Source organism: Gymnoscopelus braueri (genome assembly GCF_963280865.1).
Source record: "Gymnoscopelus braueri genome assembly, chromosome: 24".
Lineage (NCBI taxonomy): Eukaryota > Metazoa > Chordata > Actinopteri > Myctophiformes > Myctophidae > Gymnoscopelus > Gymnoscopelus braueri.
This window is the reverse complement of record NC_137626.1, coordinates 20,285,122-20,303,328: the sequence shown is the minus strand read 5'-3', so window position 1 is coordinate 20,303,328 and position 18,207 is coordinate 20,285,122. Positions and strand designations below refer to the sequence as shown.

Sequence of the window (18,207 nt, the reverse complement as noted above, 5' to 3'; positions counted from 1 at the left end):
CGCCGCAACCTTTGCACTTCAAAAAGCCAACGGCATCGTTCGTGTCTGCATTAACGACTAAGCTGAAATGCTTCCACACCGGCGATTTCCCGTTTAAGTTTTCAGTTGTAATAAACTTGCCAGAAGACAAGTTAACTTTTACCTCCGCTGGCCCCAACATGCTAGTCTCCAACATGCTAGTCCCCAACATGCTAGTCTCTTACGTGACAACGCACTGTGCGTTGTCACGTAAACCAGGAAGTAGAACAGACACGGGTGAGCCTCTTTCTTTGGTGTTTCGCCCAGGCGGACCGTATTTTTACACTTTATTTTCTATATATCAAAATATGACCGATCCGAATTGAATTCCGACCACCAATTATGCAAATGCGTCCGACCCGTGCACGGCCCGTCGGTACCCGACAGTTTCGGTCGGGTATCCCAGCTCTAGTATGGACGCGCCGGCCCTGGCCTCCCTACTGTGGGGGACTGGTGTAGTGCTGGTGTAGGGCTGGTGTAGCGCCCAGGATCACTTAGGAAATTGGCACCGGGATAAAAATTTGGAAAAAAAGAAGAAAAAAAAAATATGACACTGTATCCAGATGTCGATTCAGGGCTGTATTACCAGTCCGCATGCTGTCATAATGCATCAGGTCGCCGCAACCTTTGCACTTCAAAAAGCCAACGGCATCGTTCGTGTCTGCATTAACGACTAAGCTGAAATGCTTCCACACCGGCGATTTCCCGTTTAAGTTTTCAGTTGTAATAAACTTGCCAGAAGACAAGTTAACTTTTACCTCCGCTGGCCCCAACATGCTAGTCTCCAACATGCTAGTCCCCAACATGCTAGTCTCTTACGTGACAACGCACTGTGCGTTGTCACGTAAACCAGGAAGTAGAACAGACACGGGTGAGCCTCTTTCTTTGGTGTTTCGCCCAGGCGGACCGTATTTTTACACTTTATTTTCTATATATCAAAATATGACCGATCCGAATTGAATTCCGACCACCAATTATGCAAATGCGTCCGACCCGTGCACGGCCCGTCGGTACCCGACAGTTTCGGTCGGGTATCCCAGCTCTAGTATGGACGCGCCGGCCCTGCTGATGACTCTCTTCCTACATCGGGCCGCCAGTCCATCCTGGACGTATCTTACGGTAGTCCTTAATGATTGCAGAGAATCTGATTATTTTGATCTCTGGCTTTCTGGCGTAGACGTCATGCCATTGATACTCTGGAGACAGAATCTTGGTGGGTTTGTGGCGCCAAAGGTACGCGTTCAGATGAGACTCATCCTGCCACGCTGCCTCGATGCCCCGCTGGGCGTCCAGCTCAAAGTTGTCGCTGCACGTCGACAGCATGTGATGGACGGACGCCGGCTCCCCTCCGAACACGCCCCCGCCGTAGTAGAAGTCGCCCTCGTCGGCGGACATGAAGGCTTTAGACTCCGGTCTGCGTTCGTAGATGAACTGGCTGCGCTCCTGGGTGAAGTGATTAAAGTGCAACACGGCGACCAGCTTACCTAGAGTTTCAGATCCCCAGCGGTCATGGAACTTCGAATCGACGTCAAAACAGAAGATGTAGTCGGCGCCATCGCGCAGCTCCGTTTCGATAAAATTGGCAATAATTTTTGACCTGTTGGCTGTTATCTCCTCCCAGCGTTTTGAGTTTGGCGCTGGCTTGACAAACAACTCCCGTCCTGCAGCCATCTTAACGGAGGGGACTTGCTCTGGCCTATCCGTGAAGACGTAATAATGGACTTTAAATCCCACGAAGAAGTACCTCTCTGCGGTTTCCAGGAAATCCTTGAGGAATTGTATGTATTCACCAACGGCAAAAACTGTAACTGCCACGGTGATGTCGGAGGGTTTGTAGATGCCATCCAACAACGCGGGTTCAAATGTGGATTCCCATACGATCGGAGCTCCCCAGGGCGTCAACGTGACAACGTCGGTGCGTCCAGTCAGGGCGCTCGGTTTGTCATAGCGAAGATATTCCGGTGCAATCGTTTCTCTCTGACACGTCCGGGCCAAGGGGACTGTCGGAGCTGGAGCCGGGTCATCATTCTTCCAATTCAAAGACCGGTGGATTAGGATAAGCGCGGCGGAGGCCAACATCCCTGAGACTATTAGACAAAAGGCCCTTCTTTTGTCTGGTTGCCGGAACCAGCTAGTTCGAGTGCGAGCTAGTGGCGGAGCCATGACCATCCTCAAGACCGTCTTGAGAATTAGAGATAGTCAAAGAGTGAATTACTTAGTTACTAAGTTGAATAATTCTGCTCTTTGACGTGGAAATATTGAGTTCACCATTTATATAGTGCTTGGCTGGATGCTCGTGACATCTTACTGATGTAAGCTATCTCCATATATGGAGTTTACGTTGGATATAGGTCGGATAACTCCACATAAGAGCGTTCAATTGTATAACTATATTACGTATATATTCTGCTTAGCATCTCTCCTCTTTCCCGAGTCCTTTCATTTCAATGAAATCCATTGCAATTCTGAGAAGACAGACTTGGCTGGAGTCTTCACAACCTATACATGATTATTAGGTAACAATGAATATCCTGACCCAAACACCAGATAGAGAAAGATTTCATATCAACCATCTGCAGAACAAGATGAGGATCTCCATGAAAAACAAAGACTGTTAGCCTGTGTATCATATGATAGCCTACCGTATAGGCCTCAGTGTACACAGTAAAATCCTCAGTGTTTTAGGAGTGTCAAAATGCCACTAATAATGAGGACTTTATTGTGTAGGCTACAACCTTTATGACATAAGTTGTTTTGCAATTTACCAAAATACATCTTGATAATATAACCAATACAATTATTTGTTTCACTTCTCAACAAGTTCAGCTTCAATTGCAGCTTCTATCTGTTGACTGAAAGCAGCCCTGTCTCAAATAGACACAACATGCCTGTGTGTCTCTACCGCCATTAGTTGCTCTCTACCGCCATCTAGTGGCACCACATAGAAAAAAGTGGTACCACAAAAATAGGTGGTACCACAGGGGCACCAGAGGGGTACCACCCCTGACATTATCAAGGTACTACCACTGTACCTGGCTATACTGTACCATGTCTTACCACTTTTGTAGGGATCAGACGTTCCCACGATGATAGCAAATCCAGAAATAACGTGGGTGACATTTGTGTGTCTTTGCACATTAAGATACGTATAATTATGATTATGATAACGCTTTCACGGGCAAATTGGATTAACCTGAATTTCATTTCAGTATCAACATTGACATTTTATTGGTATTTGTCCAAATGCCAGATAAACTTTCTTACAAAGAAACAATGTTCTTGTTTGTATTTTCTGATATGAGCCCAGGTGAGCATTGTCTTATGTTTTCTCTCTCAGAGGCTTTCAGACAGTTTGTTGTTGTCTTAGGAAGATACTGTGTGTGCAGCCTGCAGTCCAAAGCAGCTCGGATAACTAATACATAAATACATCTTTTGAAGCACATGGTTGAGTGAGAAGACGTGTGTGTGTGTGTGTGTGTGTGTGTGTGTGTGTGTGTGTGTGTGTGTGTGTGTGTGTGTGTGTGTGTGTGTGTGTGTGTGTGTGTGTGTGTGTGTGTGTGTGTGTGTGTGTGTGTGTGTGTGTGTGTGTGTGTGTGTGTGTGTGTGTGTGTGTGTGTGTGTGTGTGTGTGTGTGTGAGAGCGTGCGTGCGTGTGAGCGTGCGTGCGTGCGTGCGTGCGCGCGCGCGCGAAGAGAGGAAAAGACCGAATTTACCCAGTACCTTTTGATTCTTCTTTGCATATATGTGGATTAGTTCAATGGAGATCTCTATTGTACGCGGGGGAGCCGAGAGAGATGGCAGCCGCCGGCACATACAGGCACACACACATATTCACTGACAACACAAACACAATACCATTTCAGAGAGAGCGGGAGAGGGAGAGACGCTTTGACCATTTTCAGCAACTTTCAGTCAGTGAGCACTCTCTATCCAACTCATTACGGACCCAAAACAACGAGGTCACGTGCAGCAATGCGACATAGTCTGAGTTTGATTAGATGGAGTGCTGTCAATTTACTGTGCCTGGTATGTATGTATGTATGTATACAGTAAGTATTTATTCATTTAATTTTCCTCCAGATGGAGTGTCAGAGGTCAAGCCTCTTGAGTATGTTGGTGCCTGGTATTGTTAATGAGACAGGCCTGTGAAGGACAACATCAGAGGGTGGGTGGGTGGATGGATAGATAGTATTCTGTCCTAACCCATTAAGACCGGGAACGCATCTGTGTCATTTTAAGATCTCTTTGGCTATTCAAAAATAGCAGATATACAAGTTCATATGTGTGAACCGCGCAATGAACTTGTAGATCTGCTATTTTTAGATTTTAAAAAAAAATGTGTGCAAATCTTTGAATATATATATTTTTAAACTCTGGGGGTCCCTGGAACAAAATATTTTGAGATGGGGGGGTCCACGGCCAAATACATATAATTTTTGAGAACCACTGATATTATAGCAACATACATTTAAAAAAGAAAAACTGTTAGGATTTAGAAGACACTTGTAGAATCCCCAGAAGCAAAGATTTGACTCACAAATGTTCGATTTAAAAAAATATATATATTAAGATTTTTCCCAAAATCTGCTATAGCTGCTATTTTTGAATTGCCCAAAGAAATAAAAAACAACATCCGTTCCCGGTTTGAATGGGTTAAGGGGCTTTTCAGACAGGGAATGACACAACGCCTGCGCTCTCGCTTGGATCAGCGGGAATACCTCGTGAATACACAGACAGACAATCGCTCCGTGAGTAGACGGCATCAGTGTTGATTTTGACAGCAAAGGATTTAGTTTGTCATAGTCTTTTGAATAATTTTTCATTTAGTTTTAGTCATATTTTAGTCATCTGAAGTGTTTTAGTTTTTGTCTAGTTTTAGTCGACTAAATCTACAGTTGATTTAGTCGACTAAAATGTATTTTGGCGGTGCCTCGATGGCGTCGTAATGGCTGATTTTACATTTGGTTGCATGCTGAAAATAGCAGATCTACAACCTCACAACGCGTCGCAGCGCGACGCGTTGTGAGCTTGTAGATCTGCTATTTTCAGAGCGCAACACCCGAGCGCAAACAAACATAAAATGACTTGTCTGGATCTCTTCTCCACTAGTCCCTCACTAACATTTTAGTCTAGTTTTTATTTGTTGACGAAATTGTCAATGCATTTAGTCTTAGTTTTAGTCATGGGCGGGCGTGTGTGTGTGTGAAACGATCATGCTATAGTGATGAATTAAGTATTCAATCAATCAAAAAACGAGCGTGACAATTTCACAGGATCGTGCCCACTTGCCGCTCCGCCCCTCAGACTTGTCGCTCGCCTCTCATTGAAAAGGAAGCCTTCGAAAGACAGAAAGTGTGATTATTATGCAGAGCTTGCAATAGAATTAACAGCAGGGCTGGAGAGCAAAGATGTGACCAGTAGAAATTGGATGTCGGGGGTTTTATGGCAACATCAACTGTACGGCTGATAAGGGACCTGGGCATGAGTGGACCTTGTGCCAGGCCATCCTGCATGAGCAGTGGTGGAAAGTAACTAAGCACATTAACCTATTAAGACCTGAGGCCGATTCTACGAATGCCTTCTAAATCAGTAGTTCTCAAACTTTTTTGTGTATGTACTGTATTTGGCCATGAACCCCCATCTGAAAGTTAAACAAATGTAATACTTCTTCACACCACTGGGCATGAGCGGACAAAAAGCCTAGACCAGATTTTTTATTTATTTGGGCTAACATTTGTCTAATGTTGTTCTCAAACAACAAGGACCCCATACAAAGATTTGTGTATTTAAAATGTTTCAAACATATTCCAATGTTTCAAAATGTTTCAGATTTTGCAGATCTACAAGCTCACAACGTGTCAGGATGCGACGCGTTGTGAGCTTGTAGATATGCTATTTTCAAATAGTCGATGTACAGTAGGTTCAAGTAGTAAAACTGGTCGATTCTTATGGGGCTTGTTTTCGTAGGCCTGACCGCTTGTATCTCTCGCAAAGTCTGGCAATGCTGGCCAGTGCCATCAGGTTAGCCGCCTGGTCTGGATGGTCAGAGAAAAGATCCCATCTGCTCTCCCAAATGAGCTGGCTGTAGTGTACTGTAGGCAGATACAGAAGGGGGTTGGTTCTGGGATGCCACAACGCACTGCTGAGCCTACTGGAGATGTCCTGGTCACAGTCAGCCAAACGTTGATGAGATTAGGAGCTCACTTGACCACAGTGGTTGTTAAAGTGGGGTCCCTCAGAGGTTCCATGGGGGTCCCCAGCAAAATTACAGTTTCATCACTTTAACTCAAAAGTTACATTGGCTATTTGCAATGCGGTTGTGAGCTTGCAGATCTGCTATTTTCAAAATAATCTAGAAAAGAAAGTGGAATACTTTTGAAACATTTTACAAATATTGTATGGGGAGTCCCTGGTACGCGTCGCAACGCGTTGTGAGCTTGTAGATCTGCTATTTTCAAACATTTTAGTACTTTTACTTTTGGTAGGCTACTTTAAGTACATTTTGATACCAATACTTGTGTACTTTTACTCAAGTAAATTTTGAATTCCGGACTTTTACTTGTAAGGGCACGGTCCCACCGCACTTTTATTTGACTTCTGGGGCGGAATCTGCCAATGCTTTGTCAATGCAAATGCGTGGATTCACGCAAGAGCGCATCTTTCTGCTTGTCGCGCACATCTTGCTTTTATGCGCTCTATGATGCTTTTCCCCCTCTGTCCAATCGGGTGAGTGGAAGGCGGACCGTCCCAAGACTCAGGAAGCAACATTGGTGTTTGCGATAGAGCAACAATTGTAGCTGTTTTATGGGAGGGTCCTGAAAGTGAGTGACAGGTCGGTCACTCCGTTTATTTAGAATGCACTGGCTGCAAAAAAAACTGTGACCGCGCACAACCTGCATTTAACAGCCGCCGACCATGTTTTGGTTGGACCGCGCCCTAACAGAGTATTTCTACAATGCAGTATTGATACTTTTACTTAAGTAAGAAATGTAGGAGTAGTATTTTGAAGTGGATTCTTTGTTTTGACCGGAAGCCAGTGACGGTCGTGGAGGAGCGGTGTAATATGGTCTCTAGGAACGGGTACATGGTGAGCAGGCGGGCAGCTGGGTTCTGGACATATTGGAGTTAATTGAGGACTTTGGAGGCGGGGCCATGGAGGATACTGGTGCGATGTGATGAAAGCATGGATGAGTGTGTCTGTGTCAGACTGCAGAGAATGACAAAGAGAGCAGGATGACCCTGCCATGCATTCAGTAGTGTGTGGGTGGTGCTGTATGTTCCACACTGTTTGACACATTGACACCTTAAAGGAGGAGTTCACCCAAAAAAATATGTATTTTCTATCAATTGCACACCCCATGAAGCCTTGAATACATGGATTTATTTTGTTTTTTGTCGCATTCCTAAGCCAATAATTTGATGTCCGGGTGTATTTCCGGTAGGAGACACAAAGAATCTACTTTGTGTCTCCTACCGGATACATTAGCCGGTAGGAGACAGGAATTTTTTATACAGACAAAAGTGTCAAAAATGTCACGAAAAAGACAAAAATAATAGGTCATCGTAGTTGGGTGGGCGCAGGCGAACGTCAATGGCTATCTTAAATTTTCACTGGTTTGATGGGTGAAGCATTCTGTTGTTGTTGTGACTTATATTTTTTGGTTAAAACAAAACGTTTTTTTTTTGTTAAAAGGTTAAAGCGCTATAATCTGACAGTAATCATTGCTATAGAGTATATCCAGCTCTCTAATAAACAAAAAATACATTTTCAGGTAGGTGGCAAAATTTCAGCCAATCAGGAGAGAGAACACATACATGTATTAGCTTATTTTTTATTGTGTTCCAGTTCCATTTGTCTGCTCATTTCTTTATGTCATCACTTCCATGTCACATTTCACTTGTTTAATCTGTATCCTGACTGAGTTCTCTATCCTGATTGGATAAAATTGGTATCCCGACCTGAAAATGCATTTTCTTTTTAATAAAGAGCAGGAGAGACGTGGAGACTCCTGTTACTGAACAAACACTCTATAGCTATGAGTACTAAGACATCAGAATATAGAGCTAACACTACCTTTTTTTTTTACCAAAGAAAATCACTTAGCCTACCTTTAACATAAACAAACCAGAGGCTATACAAATTAGGCCTTTAGCAGATGCTCTTTTCCAGAGTGACTTGAACAAAAGTGCACGACTGGAGTAAATGGCATGAATCCTAATCAAGAAACGACAGGGTAAATGTCACATACTGTAATTAGAGTGCAAAGAAAGTGCTGCAAAGCAAATACCAGTTAAAGATCAAACCTATCATCTGTCTAAACCAGTGGTTCTCAAACTTTTTCATGTGAAGGACCCCCAAATTGATATATATTTGGCCGCGGACCCCCATCTGAAAGATTTTTTTATATTTTTCAAAATAATTCAAAAATAGCAGATCTACAAGCTTGCAGCACGGCACGAAGTGACGCTTTGAGCTTGTAGATCTGCTATTTTTGAATAGCCAACGTATACATCGATAAAGTGGTTAAAATGATTGTGATGCTACGTTAACTACTTTTTCTGGGGACCCCCTGGAACCCCCTCAAGGACCCCTGGGGGTCCCCGGACCCCACTTTGAGAACCAATGGTCTAAACAACATGCACCAAATGCAACATTAAGCAGTGAGGAAGTACGCAGGGACATAGATTGAAACAAAACGAGCGCTTCCCCATAACTCCACACCTCCGTGCTTCGCATCGAGGTGTTTTGGTGGCAGTATGTTTGGTGTGCATACTCGGGGATTACCCATTGTTCTGGAGGATCAAACTTATGCATAATTCATAGGATACGGAATACTAAATGAGGGCAAAACACAGAGCAAAGAAAAAGGTTGTGTAAAGCTGCTTTTGGGAGGTTTTTGGGGGAAGAAAAATAATAATTGACATTTATTAAATAGAGATTACCTCTGAGGATTTAAACCACACCATGGGACATGTGGAATTGGTCTTTAAAGTTACATATTTCAGAAAGTATTAAAACGTGTGACAAATAATTTGTGGAGGTACAGTATACTGCTGTACTGTGGCCTGCTTGCAGTGTGCTCAACAAGACGCTTGTCTCCGATCAGTCGCAGCGGTTTGGCAAGACTACCTCTGGACTGACAGACTGACCCTCTTATAGACGGCTAGACTCCTGCACGGTCATGCCTTAAAAAACAGCGGGTCAAGTACAGTCCCCTGGATATGATCCCAAGGGAAGAGAAAAGAGGATACTGAAGATGGCGAGAAAGAGGAAGGGTTTATCTGTGTGTGTGTGTGTGTGTCCGGCATAACTCAGGTGCCATCCGACCGAACCGCCTTAGACTCAGTATGTGTGTCTTATGTCCCAGGGGGTGTGCAGTGCAGTGCAGTGCCGACTCTGCCAAGTGGCAGTTCGATCGGACCAACGTTATTATTTATTACAATTTTTTTTTTATCCCGCGATTTTGTAACCCCTATTTTTTACACCCAGTGCCAATTGTCTATGTAATCCTGGGCACTACCTTCCCTCTGCCAACCTAGGGAGGCCAGGGCCAAGCTCATGCCTCCTTCAATGCATGAGAGCCAACTGACCTTCTTGTCACCTGACAGGGGAGAGTTTCCCTGGTTGGACGTAGCGCGTGGAAGGAACACGTTATTCCAACCAGTTCCCTTCCCCTCCATCAGGCGCCCCGGCTGGCCAGGGGGAGGCAGTATAGTGACCAGGATTACTGCATGTTTTTGTGAGGGTACCTACCCTAGGAGACACGGGGAGAACATGCAAACTCCACACAGAAAGGCCCTTTCGCCAACCCCACCTAGGGTATGGGCGCTGATGACGCGGAGGAGAGAACACGCCCCCAGCGCCCACAGCGTCCCCTGCGGGAATCGAACCCAGGACCTTCTAGCTGTGAGGCACTACCGACTGTGCCACCAACGGTTTTTGAAAACGGAAAAACTAATATCTGCTGTCTGGAGGACACACCGACTCTCCATCAGGCTTACCTGATTGGCCAACCTGACTGTCTGCTTGGCGCCGGTGCCCACATAATGAACACATTGGCGCAGGCATTTATGTTAAACAACGGGTTTAAGTGGTTATTATTAACCACTTAAACCCTATTATGGTTGACCGGAGTCCTTCAGGGCTCTACACTAGTGTATCTAGATTTTTTGTTATTGTGTGGAAAGCTTTCACAGAAAATAGCAGATCGACAAGCTCACAAGCTTGTGAGCTTGTCGATCAGCAATTTTTTTGTGGAAGCTTTCCCCACAATACGGATGCTGGGGTTTAAGTGGTTAAGGAGCTGACATCTCCTACTCATGGAGCTGGTACGTGTAGGGGTCCCCACATGATTTTGGGGGGTCACCAGGTTATAGTGAAGTGACAATACAATGACTTTTTATTTATACCCAAAACAAAAAACAAGAGAGAAGAAAAAGACCATTACTGGAACAAAAGTAATCAACAAACTATACTATAAAACATTGGCCAAATTGTCAGATAATAAGAAAAAGGCAAAAATTGTGAAAATAGCCGATCTATAAGCTCACAACGCGGCGTTGTGAGCTTGTAGATCTGCTATTTTCACAAAATGTATCTGTGGAACGGAGTCAAACAAAATGGGGGCTCCCCAGTTCAAATACAGTATGATTATTTTCGGGAGTCCCGGCCTGAAAAGGTTGAGAACCACTGGCCTAGGTGGGGGGGGGCGATAATTTACTATTCTGTCCCTATCGGTACACAACTTGAACGCCGCTGAGTCGGTTGTGGCGGACTTCGCAACGTTCGGCACGGCGACTCGCTCGCCTGACGGCTCGCTCGGCGGTGCCTCTCGTTGCTCAAGTCCGCCAGAAACGGAGCGCCTCCGACGTTTTTTCCCCCCAACTACTTCCTAACTTAATATTAGGGGCTGCAGTCTGTTCTCACCAAACGGGCCGAGTGGTCCGCCTCGCTGGCGGCGACAAAAACTATGCCTAAACCTAACCTTAATCCTAATAAAATGATTTGCAACGCAAGTTATGTTATATGTTAAATAAACAGTGGGATGAGAAGGATTCGATTGACAGGCTAATGCTTAACGTTGACGCCACGGTGCATCTGCTATTACAGGGGTTCTGGGAGTTATTTAAAGCGGTCCGCCCATGTGAGAGGCAGTTCCGCGTGCGTCACAGAAGGGGCCGTCAATTGTTACTGAGACACCGGGGGTAATGAGCTGGTACTATATCTCCACTCTCCCACCTGAACTCCTACAACCTCAAACTGTACATTCTTTTAGAGACCTCAGGTTCCGTGTAGCGGTGACAGTTTGAGGCTATAGGTTCAGATGGGAGAGTGGAGACAGGAGAGTAAGAAGGTTACTGAGTGGTACAGAGAAATGAAGGGATCGATGGTGTAACGTAGAGGTTAGATCGGGACCCAGCTCTAGAGAACACTAGCTCCAGTATATTACCAGCTTCATGAGTAGGAGGAGATGTCAGCTCGCTGCATAGACGTAAAAAATGATTTGTTTAACATAAATGCCTCTCTGTCTGTCTTAACGCGTTCCGTGTGACCTCCGTTATGACTATAAGACAGTTTTTACCGTATATTTTGTTTCCGCATATTATTTCCCTGAATGCCCACATTAACTCCTGCCAAGATAAGACTCATAGACGTGATGAATGCTGCACTGAAAGCTATAGCTGACTCAGTATCCTCTTTTTCACTGCTTTAAAACCCAATCTATTGACTTTGCATTTTATCCTTTTTCTTTTATTACACCGGTAATTGTTTTAATACACGGCACTGCAGGGTCCAAGTCTGTGCATCTGTCATTCTGGGAGTAATCTCACAAACCACTGTACTTATCAGTGGCACATTTCCTGTGCACGCTGCCAGTAGTTCCATCCGTCTTCATCTTCATCTGCTTATCCGGAGTCAGGTTGCGAGGGCAACAGTTCCAGCAGAGAAAGCCTAGGCCTGTCACAATTATTACATAATCGCCTAATTGCAATTATTTGAGATTGATTGATTGAATGATTGAATACTTTATAAGCAGTTTGCAAAAAAAAAGCACAGGAAAGTACAGTTCAATACAAGGGCTGCTAAGAGGATTTTAAACCCAAGAAAGCCTATGGCTTGTTTCCATTGGGGTCCTTTGTAGTCAATTCATCGAAAGATTTAATGACAGACAAATATACACTGCTATGCAAAACATCATATAAACGGTAAACAGTTCAAGGGGGTAGGGGCCAGTTTCGAATTGCTGCCACCTGTAAGTGCTCTTTTAGAGCGGTTTTGAAGGAGAGTAGGGATTCACACTCCTTTATGACTGTTGGTAGGGCGTTCCACATTTTTGTGGCATAGCAGGAGAACGAATTTAACCCCTTGTTTGAGCCAAATCTGGGTTGAACGTGATTAGTGGAGCTCCCTCTCTGGTGTTGTGATTGTGGACTTCATTGATGTTTGTGAAATACTTTGACGGGTACATGAGTGTCTTTGTGGGGTATCTTGTAGACCCGGCCCATTGGAAGTTCCTTTACTCTCTCCTCATACCCTGAGCCATCCCACCCTAGCAAAATGAGCAGGGGTTAAATGAGTTGTAGATGTAAGACCAAGAAGTAGCCTGAGCAGTTTGTTTTGGGATGTCTTGGAGCCTTGTTTTTAAGGCTTTTGTGGTGCATGCATGGTCAAAGTGACCTTGGATGAGTGCTCCTGCTAGAGTCCTCAATGTATCCTTAATCATAATCACAATTATTTTGCATAATCGTCATCATCGTTTCTATGTTGAGAAAGGTTTCAGAAATATTTGAAATAGCAGATCTACAAGCTCACAACGTGTCGTGATGCAACGCGCTGTGAGCTTGTGGATCGGCTATTTCCACTATTTTGTGAGAAATGTTGAGGAAAAAATATTAAATATGCCGTATTTTGGCCATCATTTTAAAAATTTTGATTATTGGTGTCAGTCATTTCTTTGTGTGTGTATTTAAGTTTTTGTCATATCTGCCCCGTGCCACTTTTGTTTACAAGGCCTAAAATCGCTAATCTCAATTATTTGTATGACAATTAATAGTCAAGTAACAGCCCTAGAGAAGCCCAGACTTGTCACAGAAGACCACATTAGTCACCTCTAACTGGGGGATACTGAGGTAGTCCTAGGCCAGTGTGGAGATATTATATAATTCCCCCATGCAGTTCATGCAGTTTTTTTCATTGTGAAATTCTGCTTACTTTTTATAACTTAACTCTGGCAGTCTAAGAGTAACATTAAATGTTGAAGAGAGAACGCTGGAGCAACACGGACAGTTTAGGCCTTTTATTTAGATCGGTGCTTGACTCTGAGGAAGGTCGAAAGACCGAAACGTCAGTCATTCTGTTGTACTTGCACGATCTAAATAAAAGGCCTAAACTGTCCGTGTTGCTCCAGCGTTCTCTCTTCTGCATATACTGTCCCTACTCCTGTGACGCACCGGACCGGCCGTCTAAGGCTTGAGGCGCAACGGTAGAATCCCTTTGTGTAACATTAAATGTTACTCTTAGACTGCAAGGCAATGGCTGAAACTTTGCCCAAATATGGAGATGACTGACGTCACAGTACTGATGTCATAGAGAAGGGGTTCTGATGCGGTCCTTGATGGGGTTCCAGGGGGTCCCCAACACAATTAGTTAACTATTGCATCAAAATCAGATTAACCACTTTAACCCTATATATCGGCTATTTTAAAGTAGTTTCCCCATAATGTTGACAAATCTTTTATGGGAGTCTCGGCACAAAATATTTTCAGATGGGGACCAACACATTTGACATTCCTTGGCAAAACAATGTGTCATAGACCCCTGTCATGAATACCACGACATTATTAGACCCAGTCTCGTTCGATAATTGTATTTTTTTTTTTTTTTTTGTCATTCTGTGTGTAATGAGTACATAGTTTCTTTAGCTAATTGTAACTTATAATAAAACTTATATGGCTATTTTTTTCTGTGTGTGTGCGTGCATGTGTGCGTGCATTGTGTGTGTGCGTACATGCGTGCGTGCGTACGTGGGCACAAATTAACCTCTCCTGCGCTTGCTTCCAACACTGTGGTACATCTCATGGGCAGCGCGGTGACAAGGGATGGCCTCGCTGAATAATTGAGTCTTTGGTGAACTGAGCTTTGACCCTCTCATCTATTTTTATGCCGGGGACACTCAGTAACAAGACACACACACACACACACACACACACACACACACACACACACACACACACACACACACACACACACACACACACACACACACACACACACACACACACACACACACACACACACACACACACAATGCCCATGCCCCCACACACACACACACACACACACACACACACACACACACACACACAATGCCCATGCCCCCACTCTCATTCATATGCATGAAAACAAATAGACAGACGTGCACAAACATATAGTAGCCGACATGTACATTGTCGTCACACAGGCAAAGAAAGCACACCGTGTGTGCAATGGCAGTAAACACACACACACACACACACACACACACAAACACGCATGCACACGCACACACACATGCATGCATGCACAGGCAACAGAAGGCAGCAGACATCAAAGGCTCTCATCAAGGCTCAGACATTAAAAAAAAAGCGGGAACATTTGGTTCCCCCCCCGGCGCTCCTTTGATTTAGCGGTTTTAATAAAATGTGTCCATTCTGAGGTTCTTTTAGGTTGACATCGTGTTGTTTACTCAAAAGAGAGGGTGCAGGGTATAATTAACCCATTAAGACCTGAAGCCGATTCTACAAATGTCTTCTAAATCCCAACAGTATTCTGAAAAACGTATGTATCTCTATATCAGTGGTGCACAAACTTTTTCATGTCAAAATGATATGTATTTGGCTGCCGACCCCCATCTCAAAATATTTTGTTCCAGGGACCCCCAGAAGCAAAGATTTTAGTAAAAATGTTCGCTTTAAACGAATATACATATTCAAAGATTTGTACATTTTCACGAGTGCCGCTCTATGAGCTTGTATATCTGCTATTTTTGAATAGCCAAAGTGCAAAATAATGCTTTTTAGCTCAAATCAAAAAGTGACACAGATGCGTTCCAGGTCTAAATGGATTAAGGACAACGCTTAGCCTGGTCACCATCTTTTTACATTACTGCCATAAGACAAGACCCAGCGTAGCATCAATTCTCACACTGCACTGGCCTCAGAGACAGTCTTTATCTCCAGGCTGTTAGACCGAGTAACTGCCAATGATGTGTCTAACCGGCCGGATGCTCATTAATAATGAGATATCCGGCACTTTGTTGAATGTTGCTATGCTCACACAGGTAGTACTGCAGTGCAGTACTGTATTTCATTATTTTATAATTACAATTTACAATTTAGACATTTAGCAGACGCTCTTAATCCAGAGTGAGTTACAGTAAGCAAGGAAAACACGAGGTAACACATCAGTTACATCAATAATCATCAAATAGTAATCTAGGATCATGGGTAAACCAAGAACCTATCATCAGTCTAAACAGTATAATCTAAAAAAATCTATACTCTGTACATTGAAACTATACGCACTATAGGATGCCAGGTCTACAAATGAACCTGGCATCTGTTTACATAACATGCTATCTAAATTATATTTCAGCCTTTGCATAAGGCTGCAAGGTCGTCGAGGCTAGGGCAAGTGCTACCACAAGTGCTACGGGTTAAAGTGGAGTCTGAAGAGGTGTAGCCTGCTGCAACCCTCCTGATTTCGTGTATAAAGGGGCGTGTGTATAGAGCCGGCGAGAGACGGCGCCTGATCCCATTGGTTCACCGATCTGTCCGTCAACCCCCGCCCCGTTAACACAACATTACGAGCGACGCCCACTGCACTCTGGTTGGTTGGGAAATGAAACACTTCCTCATACCCAGTACAGGCTATAGTTGGGCCAGGCTTTTATTTTTTAGCAAAACTAAGCAATAAAAGCCTGGAGATCGAGGCTAGAAGAGGTGAGTCTTCAGATTTAGTCCATGAGCCAGACAAGATTTCATTATCGAAAGAGTGGGCAAAACCATACCTATATTAAATTGTTCATAGGGTCAATACGAGTATATAAATATATGATAACCTCTCCACAGGAGCTGCTTTTTCATGGTTATCACACATTTTGTTATTTTCCCCATACGTACATGACAGAATTGACAAAATTACTAAATTTAAAAAAGAGTTATCATAATGAAACTTCCTGAGTTGATTACTTACATGAAGACAATGATGTATCGTATTACAAGTTTTCTGAAATTGTATATTTAAATATGCAAATTAGGCATTAGGAAAATATGCCTGAATTTGCATAACTTTCCAGAATCAACTTTGGAACATTGGACAAAGCCAGAGTCAACATTCTTATTTCATTTTGTTAAGATGTTGGAGTCAAAGGTTTTTAACAAGGGAATATTCAATATCTGGCTCAATTTTGGGGCTCTGGCTCATGGACTAAATGCCTAATTTGCATATCTAAATATACAATTTCAGAAAACTTGTAATACGATAAATCATTGTCTTCATGTGAGTAATCAACTGGGGAAGTTTCATTATTATAACTCTTTTTTAAATGTTGTCATTTTTTCACTTGTCATGTACGTATGGGGAAAATAACAAAATGTGTGATAACCATGAAAAAGCTGCTCCTGTGGAAAGGTTATCATATATTTATTTACTCGTATTGACCCTATGAACAATTTAATATAGGTATGGTTTTGCCCACTCTTTCGATAATCATTGCTCAATTTTGGGGCTCTGGCTCATGGACTACGGCGGAAGATTGGGAGTGAGTCTGCAGTTCTAATTGCAATGGGGTGTAATTGCAACAGTTTAGAAGCCAGAAGGGAGAAGAGTCTGGGACGTGTAGAGCATTGTCCCGGATGTTTCAGGGAAGAATTTGACAGCTTCCTTGCATCTTCAGTGTATGTACAGTATGATAATGATTATAGGCGTTGTATTCTATTTTAGGTATTAATCTTTTCACCCTAGAAGGTATGTTTTTGATTTGTTATTGTTGTTTGTAGTATTTTATGGATTCCACCAAGTCAAGTAAAAAAAATAAAAAGCTGTTTTTTGGTATTATTTAAGCACAGATTCAGAAACTTCAAATACTCATCTATCATTCATCTAAAGGGCAGGACTGACATTGGTGTGTTGTGACAATAATGCAGACACATCAAGGTATTTCCTCCTGGCTTCCATTATTCCACAAGGAACTGTTGTCTTCCTTGGCTGTTGTCTTTCATATGATTGTGCAGCAATGTTGCAAGATCAGTCCCTCACTTCTTCTTTCATGTCAAGTCAGAGAAAAAATAAATCAACAAAACCAATTTAAAATGAAATGAAATTCTGTGTCCATGAAAAAAAACATATCAAACAAAGATGTCCAGGAATCTGTTAAACGTGGCAATGCCTTAACTTGTAATACATATTTAAAGGTATAGTATGTGTTTGTTTTGGTAAACAGGGATGTTTTTGTCGTTTGTTTTGGTAGGCCAAAAATATCCCTGTCTACTAAAACAAACCAAAATACAGTGAGAGGGCAATGTGTTTCTGCAGGTAAACGCCACCACACTACTCCAGTGGCTGAATGATTGGTAAAAAATATATATATTATTTTGTTATGTAAACGCAGGGAAAAAATTACATACTATGCCTTTAACTATGTCTGAAAGTTTGTGTCCATAGGAAATACAGGGACAGGATTGTGTGAAACTGCCTCCAAACACAAGAGATTGCAGCTTTTGCTCAGCTTGTAATCCCAGTATTCAGATGCGGCTAGAGACCGGAGACCGGTGAAACACAAAAGACCTTTTGTCACATTTAATTACAGTTCTTGTTGTCTTCAAGTCTCTGCGAGTTGACCGGAATCAAACAAACTAATAGTACGGTAAACATACTGTTTAGGATGATATTGACGGTTGACAATAGCATCCAATTGTACTGTGAGTCCTTGAACAACTTCAAACCTATTTATTTAATGAATAGCGTGAATAGACAATCTACAGGCCGGGCTTGTAGATTATAGCTTGAGGAACCATTCAATGGAGTTCAATGGACAGGTGGCGCCATCTTGAGAGGATTACTTTCAAAGGGGTGACTGCAATTATTTTTTGAAAGTGTGAAAAGGTTTCCCAAAATAGGGAGGCAAGGTTGAAAGTGGTCGATACTTAC

General features: G+C 43.1%; 2 protein-coding genes across 2 annotated transcripts in view; one reads left to right on the top strand and one right to left on the bottom strand.

Moving 5' to 3' along the window:
- The window catches only part of LOC308080350 (gamma-aminobutyric acid receptor subunit gamma-3-like), a gene marked incomplete at its 3' end in the record, with an annotated part of 187,194 nt that overhangs the window by 78,484 nt on the left and 90,503 nt on the right, over window positions 1-18,207 (top strand). The window lies entirely within an intron of this gene.
- Window positions 1,099-2,097, bottom strand: LOC308080186 (globoside alpha-1,3-N-acetylgalactosaminyltransferase 1-like; the record flags this gene model as incomplete). The annotated part of the gene is made up of 1 exon (XM_080421962.1): window positions 1,099-2,097. The coding sequence occupies one exon, from the start codon at window positions 2,095-2,097 to the stop codon at window positions 1,099-1,101; it is 999 nt and encodes a 332-aa protein (XP_080278088.1).